At 36.5% G+C, this 12,039-nt stretch overlaps 1 protein-coding gene and 1 long non-coding RNA gene across 2 annotated transcripts; both read left to right on the top strand.

The window, feature by feature from the left end:
- Window positions 1-1,831: 1,831 nt before the first annotated feature.
- LOC123560292 (uncharacterized) lies at window positions 1,832-3,768 on the top strand. Its single transcript, XR_008365949.1, has 2 exons — window positions 1,832-1,971; window positions 3,231-3,768. It is a non-coding gene; the product is annotated as an uncharacterized LOC123560292 (long non-coding RNA).
- A 4,068-nt stretch (window positions 3,769-7,836) lies between these two features.
- On the top strand, window positions 7,837-9,681 carry LOC123560293 (uncharacterized). The gene is made up of 2 exons (XM_045352510.2): window positions 7,837-7,976; window positions 8,817-9,681. Exon 2 carries the CDS (start codon window positions 8,818-8,820, stop codon window positions 9,466-9,468), a length of 651 nt encoding a protein of 216 aa, XP_045208445.2. The 5' UTR covers window positions 7,837-7,976; window position 8,817; the 3' UTR covers window positions 9,469-9,681.
- Window positions 9,682-12,039: the final 2,358 nt, after the last annotated feature.

The raw sequence follows: 12,039 nt of genomic DNA, 5'->3' as shown, positions 1-12,039 counted from the left end.
CAAAACTTTGAATGTGGTCGCGACAGTACGATATCCATGAATTTCGAACTTCTCTCAACAAAATACTACGAAATCTAATTGTAAAAAAGCGAATATTTCACACAAAAAAACGACATTCCAAATTCAAAAGGTTTAGTTGTGTTATATGTCGTTCGTTGCGAGACTTCCTAAAAAATTTTACACAGTCCTATGTTGTCAGTTGGACGACGGTCAAAATGTTTGAATGGCATAACGACATTCCAAATTTTGTCATTGTCGTTGTTTGCGAAACATTAAACATTTGTGTATCGTGTGCCGTTTGTTGCTGAGTGAAAATAAATATATTATGAATACTGTTTAAAGGGAGGTAACTTTGTATAAATTGTGCAGCTTTGTTCTTTGTAATTATTTCCCTTTTTCTTCAAATGACAGCACTGGCACTCACCTGCAAGGCCTCTCCTCTACTACCCTGGTACCAGAACTGCACAATCTTGTAAAATATGTTGTTTATACCATACAGTTACACGAAATGATAAAATTCTGTGAGAAAAAAAATCATATCCTATAGTATATACCCGAGTCCTTGCGTCTTTTGTACTTAAAATTGGAACACAAGACTTTTCACGGTAAAATTTTGTTTTGTTATCGCTTAATATTTTGTTGCCACTTAATATATAGGTCTCATTGCAGCAGAGGTTTCACTGTATCAATAATTTCGAAAAGATAGTAGTCATATTGACAGTTAATTAAAAAAAACACCAGCTGTGGCGAATCTTTCCTTTGTAAGGCCAAATATTTTGATATTTGTCTTAAATACAATATGCTAAAATGGGCAGCAAAAAGATTCTTTTTTTTACTGGATAAATTTTTACCAGTCCAAACAATTGTTTATAGTAATACCATATCAGATGTGAAAAGACAGCCTCGCATGGAATTCCAGGATTCTGTAACAATAATAGCACGTGGTCAACTTGTAAGTGACAATTTTAGTAGGTAGATTCTGAACAACTTCAGGCAGGTTGTCGTCTGCTGTCATCCACGACGAAGAACGTTCGAGTGGGGATTTGAGTTTGTGATCAATATACATTGTTGGCCACGTGCTGTAACTACTGGTGATTATCATACATTGTTGGCTACCTGCTCGACCTACTGGTTATCGTTATTTTTTGTTGGTCACGTGCTCTACCTACTGGTTATCGTTATTCTTTGTTGGTCTACCTACTGGTTATCGTTTTTCTTTGTTGGTCACGTGCTCTATCTACTGGTTATCGTTATTCTTTGTTGGTCACTGCTGTACCTACTGGTGATTATCATACATTGAAGAACGTTCGAGTGGGGATTTGAGTTTGTGATCAATATACATTGTTGGTCAAGTGTTGTAACTACTGGTGATTATCATAAATTGTTGGCCACCTGCTCGACCTACTGGTTATCGTTATTTTTTGTTGGTCACGTGCTCTACCTACTGGTTATCGTTATTCTTTGTTGGTCACGTGCTCTATCTACTAGTTATCGTTATTCTTTGTTGGTCACGTGTTCTACCTACTGGTTACCGTTATTCTTTGTTGGTCACGTGCTGTACCTACTGGTTATCGTTATTCTTTGTTGGTCACGTGCTCTATCTACTAGTTATCGTTATTCTTTGTTGGTCACGTGTTCTACCTACTGGTTACCGTTATTCTTTGTTGGTCACGTGCTGTACCTACTGGTTATCATTATTCTTTGTTGGTCACGTGCTCTACCTACTGGTTATCGTTATTCTTTGTTGGTCGCGTTCTCTATCTATTGGTGATCATTACACATTGTTGGTACACTCTACTATACGTTGACGTAAAAAGCGACGTCAGATTTCATCAGCCGACGTTAGTGGCCAGTTTCGTCCTTCTTTAGAATTTTAGACTTCAGAGAAGTACGCGACCACAACTTCATTAGAACACTGACGATAGATAGAGAGAAAAAAATCTTATAGACATACTTCCATAACGGCGTCAGGTATGTAGCTGTCAGTAGTGATACAGAGGTTTGTCCAGAAACACAGATTCTATCCCTGGCCTAATAAGGGAATAATTAACAAATGTTTAGATATATTTCTCGATAACGTTAATAGATCTGTTATAGATCAAACATTTGTGAAAGTAGAGAGGATACTAAAAAAGTAAGATCCATTTTCTTCTTAAATTTGTAGTCATTTATTATTATTATCATTATTATTATTATTATTTAGAAATGTTTTATCCTTTATTTTTTGTATATTTACAGTTATCATATAAATAATACAGTCCAACGAGGGTGATATGGGATATTGTCAACCTTCGAAAAATAATAACACTATCGTTTAGCGCGTCTGGTGTTATTACTTTTTCTCAGATTGAAAATATCCTGTATCATCCAAGAAGACCCGTGTTATTTATTCTATTATACCGAAGATCAAACACCAAGATTTTTACCAAACGGAAATGTTATCACTGAGAATTTACAATAGCAATGTTGTTTATTTTCTTCGAAACATGGCAAACTACTTAAGTAGGAAGGACTCATCAGATTTAGGCGGGCCTCACTTGAACGCCTTTCAATCCAGGGTTTTCCCGAGGTGTTATTAACCATTACCCTGCTGAATTTCTAAAATGGTCTGTTCTATCATTCAATTTGGGCAATACCATTTATTATTCAAAGGGGTATTCACTAAAATTTTACTGACTGAATAGCGAACAGTGCAGGCTGATCTTGGTCTGCACTGATCGCAAAGGCAAATTCACCCGCCGCCAGCAGGATAAAGGTTAAAGAAGCGTATTCTCCTTCGCTGGATCAAATCATTTAAACGCGTTTTTAAAAGAAATGACACCTGGTTGGTGATATTCAAAATATTTATCACACCTGGATAGTGCTCTTCATGTAGTATTCCCAGATATAATAAATCCCAGATGGTCTATGGGAATTTTATATTTAGTGTTTAGCTGAGGTATAATTAAAATAAATTACTCTTTCATCGACCAGTATCTTATCTAATGTTAAAAATGTTTACAACGCTTACTTGAAATATGATTAATCGGTTAAAGAATAACAGAAGAAAAAAATATTTGAATGACTTTGCAAAATAGATACATGTACATACATTTTTTTCTGGATACTGTTAATGGCATCAAATTGTATAATTCGGATTTTCAGTCATTTTTTTTTTATTTTAATTTTTTACAAAGTTGGCGAGAACACGAGCGGTAAATCTTTTGTATATACATGTATATCTGTTACAGATGAATTTGTTCCTGGTTGGTACACTATTTTTGTTGCTGACTGTTGTGTTATGCGCCAGTGTACCTATACCCGCAGACCTAGACAACGCGGAGAAAGAATTAAACGTCGACGCCAGAGATGTTTCAGAAAAGCGAGAAGAGAAAATACATAAATTTGAAGACAATGACCTCGACGCTAAAAAGCTGATGGATATTTACCGCTCGAAAAGCGAGGGAAAAGCTGAAAACCTCGTCGGGGAAGGCCTGAATAGAGAAGTATTGAGACGCAATGCGGCGGATAAACACATTGTGAAGCGACGCTACAACAAAAATGGGAGAATGAGGGTTCATATCTCGGATCAAAATGGCCAGCGAATGTTCAGAAAAAGGAAATAAAAAATAAAGTTTTATTGAGATTTAAAGATTTTTTATTATGAATTATGAAAATAAGCCTATTACGAAGATTCGACATTCAAAATATATAAACTCACAATGAAGCAACATACTTCAAATTATTTGTGTCTTAATGAAGTTGCAAATAAAACAATATTCAAGTGTTCATGTCTTAATTTTGTCAAAATGTAATCATTTTTAGTTATTTACCAATACAAATGTGCTCAAGGTTGAGCTATTTCCAACGTCGCCTCCCGTCCATTATTAAACAATTTATTGTTAATAGTACATTGGATAATTCATTTCTTCAGCAACCCTCATAGCACTATATCATGCTGAAGACCTGAATAGACTGCTCCAGTAACATTAGATTTTTGTCACTTAAATAAGTTAAAATTGTTACAAACATCAGAACCAATATATCTTGAGCAGTCTTCGTGAATCTTGACTAAGTTCGATAATGCACAGTTGTGCTACAGTAACGCTATAGCTATAGCCATTGAATTAATTTGTTATTGTGATCACCTCATATAGTCGCAAGGCCAACATAAATATGGGCACTATTTCTCCAGCTTCCGACTGTTTATCTTTATTATACACTATAGTCCAAAATGACCCATGTCAAACTTTGACAGCCGCTTTTATTTGTTTCCAGATAGACCTATTTCATATTGATATTATATAGAGAAGGACCTGATCACACGATGAAGGCAGATGTTGATTGTGTAATATAATGTTGTTTCTATGGAAGCGTGAAAGTTCCAAAAATCGTAACCTAAATAAAAACTAGATAGCCAACCGCCCCCTACGTCTCAGGTAGGTCCCATTCCGTCTGTCCATGTGTTCCTCCATGAAAAACCTTGCCTGACTTACTGAATTCTCAGATGCCTTAAACGATGTATAGCCCGGTGTTTGTAGAGCAGTCATCAGTACGACTTACTTATAAACATGACGACGTAACGTCGAAAACCCATTGGACATGTCCTGGTGTGACGACCTTAGCTGTAAAAATGTTATCAGCGTCATTGAATAATAGCCACAGCGAAGTAACTTAAAGTCAAGCAGTATCAAATCGAATCACTAGTATCTATGGTCTTCAAATAAATCTTCCGAAAATTAATTATTAAAATTAAAAACATACACGGAAAAGCGTTTTAAATACAGTTTGTCCGGAAAAGGAGGCACTGAATCAGTCCTGCTATGTGATTTTTGGACACAGACATTATAATGATCAAAGCCTTGAAATGTCTGATGAATGCGGGTTTTTGGTAGATTTATTTTCTGTTTAAATGCCAATCTATGAATATACAAGAATGAGAAACAAATACAAATTTACTGTGCCTCATATCCCTGACCCAGCTTGTGATGTAACCATGGGCTGGAATACCTTATCATTGATAGATCTTATATAATCTAAATGGTCAGTGTGAGTGGATACAGGTTGAATAAAAACTGCTTGTTCATTGATAATTCATCCACATTGTTCATGAATGGGACTATTTGTGTAGCACATGAACATCCTTTGGAATAAAATAAAGATGCTATGATTGTCAGAAATACACTTTAACTTTGATAGCGGGATAAACCCGCAACTAAAAAACGAAATTATCACATTAAAATGCATATATAAATTATTCTCTCGTTGGTTTCTTAGAGTGCACCAGATTTAAAGTTTTATTTAAAGGCCATTTTTATACAATTTAAAAGAATTGTTAGTAAGTAAATCTAATGCATTATAAGCGAAAAGAAAGATTCACAAAATTACTCTTTTTTTGGAAACCACAAGAGAAAATGCGCAGGAATATTATTACAAGAATTGAAATCAACCTTTAATCAAATATGTAATTATGCTGAACATAATCCACAGTGGCGAGAAGAAATTATGAAATCTTAGGGTGCGTTAATTGCCTTCGAACAGGAATTACAGTGAAACCTGTTATAAGAAACCACTTTTAAAAGAGAGAGCAAAAAAGTGGTCACATAAGACAGGTGATCTTTTAATACAGGTTCAATCTATTCGAAATGCACTATAGAAGGACCTAAAATTAATAGTCTTATAACAGAGGTTATACATTATTCCTGCTTCTACTAAAACAGATATTTAATTTGAAAACATTTTAAACAAATAAATACTAGAATGTATTCGATCTTTTATCGATCACAGGTGCTGTTTCACAGCATGTCGACCAAGTTTTTATCCACAGACCCGTCTTTTGCTAACAGAAGCGCTATTGAACTCCTAGGTATATTTAAATTATACATTTACTGAATGGCTTATAGGTCAATAGTGAAATTATTACTTCAGGCCAGAATGTCTTAAATATAAATATTTATTTAACACAAATTTATTTATTGTTTCTAAGTTGTCACACAACTGGCCTATGACAAGGGGGCTGTGTGTCTATTCTTGATCTTTAATTTAGTCCCATAACTGACCTATAACAATGTTCCGACTGGTTTTCTAATTATGATTCGAAACTTTCTAGTTCAATATGGGTCATCCATCGGCCGTAGACCCCATAGTAGACTGCCATTCTTATTATTACGTTTGTCGACCGTAGACCTAAATTAATGATCTCACTGTCACAATGCCAATGCCCTTTCGACAGATTATTAAATAAAAGACCTGGGACGGGGATTCTAAACAACCGTGGATCGAAGCACTTTCCACTGAGTAATTGATCAGAAACTGTTGTCAACGTGAATTACTGAATTCACGTTCAACTACGTGCAATTATAATTTTTATTAAATTTGACACTGTTCGACAAAACATGACCATGTTATTTTTGATACAGTGTCTTTACCTGGTGATATATCCGGTGACCACAGACAATCTTCACGTGAAGAGTAAGAGTGCATTCTCGAATAACCGATCGGAAACTGTTTTCAATATATAGTCTTACAATGTCCTTGAGGCTTGACCTTTGACTTCTGATCTCATGAACATATGCAGTGTGACCGCCGTATTCTAGATAAGACCATTCTATAGTCATTAATCGGAAAATGCTTTCAGTGAATCACGTGGACAGTAACCTTGACCTTAAACCTACTAACGATAAATCTGCACAAGTGTCAGCATAAGCCGATCAAGACAATAACAAGGTCGTAGATCATGCCTGCGGACCCTTAATAACCTCTTGTTCGGGAACGAGCACCTATCACTTAACGAAATCTTCGTCAAAGTACAAAAATTCATCTTATCAACAAAGCGCTTTTATATGTAATTTTAACCAGTCTTTGTTGTCATCGACGACCTGCCCAGTGGCCATCGCTTTTCCTCGTGTCATCAGCTCATCAGCTTTTTGCTGATGACACATTTTTCATGTGTGCTGAACTTACTGTGTCCATGTTTTGTTTGTTTTTTATCCGTGTACTCTTGTTGATCTCTTTTTCAAAATTTTTAAAGTCTACTTACCGTAAAAACTATTTTTTTGGCTACCTAATAATAGGCATATATTGTCGTAGTATTTCATCTTTTCCGAATCCCACCATCAAAAGTTTCTCTTTCGTACTTCATCTGCATATGTTACACGACCATGTTGCTAACGCATCTTTGTATTTGTGTAAATATTTCTTAATAGAGAAGAATTCATACAAGTTTTTATAAACTTGTTTTCTAATCCATTCATGTACAAATTCATGTATATTGTTATATATGCAGTTTTCTAAATAAATACTGTTTAAACCAACACGGGCGCGTTCTTCATTAACCTTTAGCCTGATGGCGGTAAGTGATTCTGCCTTTAGGACCTGGTCCCGCGTTCACAAAACATTTTTCGGTCTCACTCAGCTGAGTTTGAGTTTGAAATTTTAACACCAATACTTAGAGTGACTATCAATACTGAACAGCCACTTGAAGATAACTATTAACTAACAATTAGTTTTTGACATGCAATTTAGATATAAATGGCACTATGAAACTCAGCTGAGATTGAAAATGTTTTGTGAACGAGGGGCTAGTGCAGACCAAAATTAGCCTGCGCGTCCGTCCATGCTGGCTGATCAGACATGCAGGCTGATCATTGTCTGCACAGTTCGCTATTCAGTCAGTAAATATTTCGTAAGCACCTCTTCGAATGATAGCTGGTACTGCCTAAATCGAATGATGGACCAGTCCATTATAGAAAATTAGCAGGATAAGGGTTAATCAGATACTTCGTCAAATTTAAGGAACAATAAGAAAACATTTGAACTGACGTTTCTTCCAATAAAACGTATCTTTACTTTGAAGATACGTGAAACAAAGTAATACCAGCATGTAATCGATCTTTCATTGATCACATCAGCAGTTTCACAGTTTGTCATTTTGTAATTTAAACATTGCACTGTGATCTGTTGGAAAGAAAGTACCGGAGATAATTGACAAATATAAGGTAAATTTTAAATATTTTATTATATTAAAGAGGTATTTGCCAATAACTTTAAATCATTTAGAAGCATCCTAAAACAACATCATAACGTTAATATTTTAATTTAAATTTTAATACAATAAAAAAATATTTAAAGAATGACACAGACTCTTAAACATATCTATTATACACATTTTAGTTCATTTCTGTTCTGGCAAGTCGTCCTTTTGTCGCATTTCTTCACATTTTGTTTTAACAGATGTTGTAATTCATAATAATAAAGGTCTACCTTTGACATGTCAATTAGAATAAATCTGTAATTGTACTTAAAATTTTTGCTATGATTGTCCTCAAAAGGAATGATAACTCTTAAACTCTTTAAAATTTGCTAAAGATTAGATGACTTGTACCATGTTTAGATAGGTGATTTTGCTGGGTTGTCCTGCTTTATAATTTCTGTATTTTAAAATTCGATGATTGGAATGGACTTGTAACTGTTGTAATTTTGTATTTTTACTTTTTGACAATATTAGCACTAAAGACGATATATATGCTAAATCTACTTTTCCCTTGCTCCTACGAAGTTCCCGTAAAATCAAATTCATTATCAACTTTTTTTTTCAGCGCTACAGCGAAAATTGCCAATGAAATTTGAAACTTACTATAATCACTCTTGAATCTTTTTTTTCTATAAAAAACTAGTATAAATTAACATTAATACAGTTTAATGATTTACTTATTGACTTCGAAAGGCCGTAAAAGGAAACACGACTTGACCAATTAAACAATGTAAATGGGAGAAAAGAATGTCCAAGTCAGTGAATAAATTAGTTACACAGACATTTCTTTGTTCCTGTTTCACAGAATGGGGTGGCTTTTCCTGGCGGTTGCTACTGTGGTCATACACATGATTTCCGGAAATGCCATCGACATCGCGCAAGATGCTGGGCAGCGGCGAAATCCTGGCCCTCCAGAAATAGAGCCACATAATCCCTCACCAATATATCGTAGAATGCCTGGAGGCAGCATAGACCCTGGCGGTCAAGTCAACCCGAAAATTGCCCGCATGATACACCGTAGAAATCCTGGAGCCAAGGCAGACATAGAGTTACATCGTAGAAATGATGGAGTAGGTGTAGATCCAAAGGCCACCATTCCATTTTATCGTAGAAGCCCTGGAGGCAGGATAAATTCAAAGGAAGCATCCCCGCTACACCGTAGAAATCCTGGAAGCAGCATAAATCCAAAGGAAGCATTCCCGCTACACCGTAGAAACCCTGGAAGCAGCATAAATCCAAAGGAAGAATCCCCGCTACACCGTAGAAACCCTGGAGGCCGCATAAATCCAAAGGAAGCATCCCCGATACACCGTAGAAACCCTGGAGCCGATGTTAGCCCAAAGGCACTATTTCCTATAGATCGTAGAGCCAGTGGTGACGCCGCGGGAAGAATAGTTTCAGATGGTTACTCGCCAGTTGTAAAAACACCGATCCCTCAGCCTTCTCCTACCGGTTAACGCAGAATGGCACATAATAACTGGCCCTGAATACCAACCAAGGAACATTTCTGAAAAAAAACACATCAGTTTTAAAGTAGACATTACGCCATTCGGCTTTGACAAAATACTAATAGATTTTTTTATTCCACTTCATAAACTTCAGTTCATCTGTCTCAAATATAATAAACAAGACTTACTAAGCAATTCAGCGAATAAATCGATTTCACTGCACTTTTGTCTTTGTCTTTGATTTCATTGTAGTTTGTATCAACAGTCTATTAGGATATAAATCCCTGTTCCAAGTTAGAGGATCGTGCACTATACAAAACAGCAAGAATAAGCTCCGATGCTAGAAGCTGTCCGGGTTCTTTAACGTGTCGGGTGTAAAACACCCATACACGAAACCCTCAGTATCCGAATGTTTGTAAGTTGACTATACCAGAGTTTGTGAGTATTTTAGAATATGGAAACGTTGGATCATATTCATAAAAGACATAACTTCCGTCAAGAGGGCCTTGATGGCCCTATATCGCTCACATGAGTTTAGTTTCTTGCTTAAACCATGTGCCCCCGACCTCCCGGGTGGGGCAGAGGATAATTTGAACACTCTTGGTAAAGGACTACTACACGATCATGCTACATACCAACTAGAAGGTTCTTTTGTAGAAAAGCGCATGTCTCTCCCAATGCATAGTAATAATAGGCAAGAAGTCAATCGGGGACAGGACCGAGTGTCAAAGAGACACTGATGGTTGGCTGCAATATGGATCATCTACTCGGCATGTCCAATCTTCCCACGAAGTTTCAACATTCTGGACCTACTGGTTCTCAAGTAATGGACTGGAAACAATTTTCAATGTTCTGGCCCCTATGGCCTTGACCTTTGATTAAATAACCCCAAACTAATAAGGGGTCATCTACTCTGCATGTCAAATCATCCTATGAAGTTTCAACATTCTGGGTAAAGTAGTTCTTAAGTTATTGATGGGGAAAGTGTTTTACATGTTCAGGCCCTGTGACCTTGACCTTTATCAAGTGTCCCAAAACTAAATAGGGTCATCTACTCTACATGTCCAATCATCCTATGAATTTTCAACATTTTGGGTCAAGTGGTTCTCAAGTTACAGATCAGAAACAGTTTTCCATGTTCAGGCCTCAGTGACCTTGAACCCTAAAACTAATCAGGATCATCTACTCTGTAAGCCCTATCATTCAATGAAGTTTGAAGGTTCTAGGTATATTGGTTCTCCAGTTATTGATTGAAATGAAGTGTGACAGATGGATGACCCCTGTGACTTTGACATTCGATGAAGTGACCCCCAAAACAATAGGGGTCATCTACTCTGTAAGTCCTATCACCCTATGAAGTTTAAAGGTCCTAGGTTAAATGCTTTTTTACGTTACTGCCCAGAAGTTTATTTCCATGTTCTTGCCCCTCTGACCTTGAACTTAAAAAGAGTGACCCCGCAATTAATAGGGGTCATCTACTCTGTAAGTTCAATCATCCTATGAAGTTTCAAGTCAGGGTCAAGTGGTTCTGTTATTGATCGGAAATGGTTTTCCATGTTGAGGCCCCTATGACTTTAACCTTTGATGCAGTGACCCCAAAACAATAGGGGTTGTCTACTCTACATGTCCAATCATCCTATGAAGTTTCAATACTTTGGGTCAAGTGGTTCTCAAGTTATTGATCAAAAACGGTTTTCCATGTTCAGGCCCCTGAGACCTTGACCTTTGATCTAGAAATCCTAAAAATAAGAGGGGTCACTTACTCTGTAAGCCCTGCCACATATGAAGTTTGAAGGTTATAGGTCAAATGGTTCTAAAGTTACTGATCAGATATAGATTTCCATGTTCTGGCCCCTGTGACCTTGACCTTAAATAGTGACTCCAAAATCAATAGGGGTCATCTACTCTGCATGTCCAATCATCCTATGAAGTTTTAACATCAATCCCTGTAAAGGGGCCAAAGGTAACCATTTGATGGAATCTGAGATAGGACTTTATAAAGATGCTACAGACCAAGTTTGGTGGAGACCCATCAACTGGTTAAGAATTTGTTTAAAAGTTTTACTACTCCAGGCTCCGGTAGCCAATGTAATGGATTAAACAACACAATTTTAACAGATATGAGGGATACTAACTACTTTATAAAACTGCTACAGACCAAGTTTGTTGATGATCTATAAAACTGCTACAGACCGGGTTTGTTGACGATCTATCAAATGGTTCATGAGAAGTTGCTTTCAAAGGTTCTTTCTTACCTATATTTAGGTCTGGGAGTCCCTAAAAGCAGCCAAGCAGAATAAATTTGAACATATTTGAGAGTATCTGCGAAGGCTGCTGCAGACCTACATTGGTGATTCAAAAGATTTATTTTTTATTTTTAGATCTGGTGGCCCCTAGAAGGTGCCAAGCAAAAACATTGAACAAACTTAAAAGGATGCTAAAAACCAAGTTTAGTAATTATCCATCATATTGTTCAGGAGAAGATGCTTTTCAATAGCTTTTATAATTTTAGCTGTGGCTGCGCCCAAAAAATGGTGCTAAGCAGAACCATTTGCATAGACTTGAGAGAAGTCCATGCCA

The sequence above is a fragment of the Mercenaria mercenaria genome, chromosome 10, assembly GCF_021730395.1.
Source record: "Mercenaria mercenaria strain notata chromosome 10, MADL_Memer_1, whole genome shotgun sequence".
Lineage (NCBI taxonomy): Eukaryota > Metazoa > Mollusca > Bivalvia > Venerida > Veneridae > Mercenaria > Mercenaria mercenaria.
This window is presented reverse-complemented; position numbering and strand designations above follow the sequence as displayed.

Bases quoted from the DNA above. Each gene is read 5' to 3' on its own strand.
- LOC123560293 (XM_045352510.2), top strand. From the start codon at position 8,818: ATGGGGTGGCTTTTCCTGGCGGTTGCTACTGTGGTCATACACATGATT.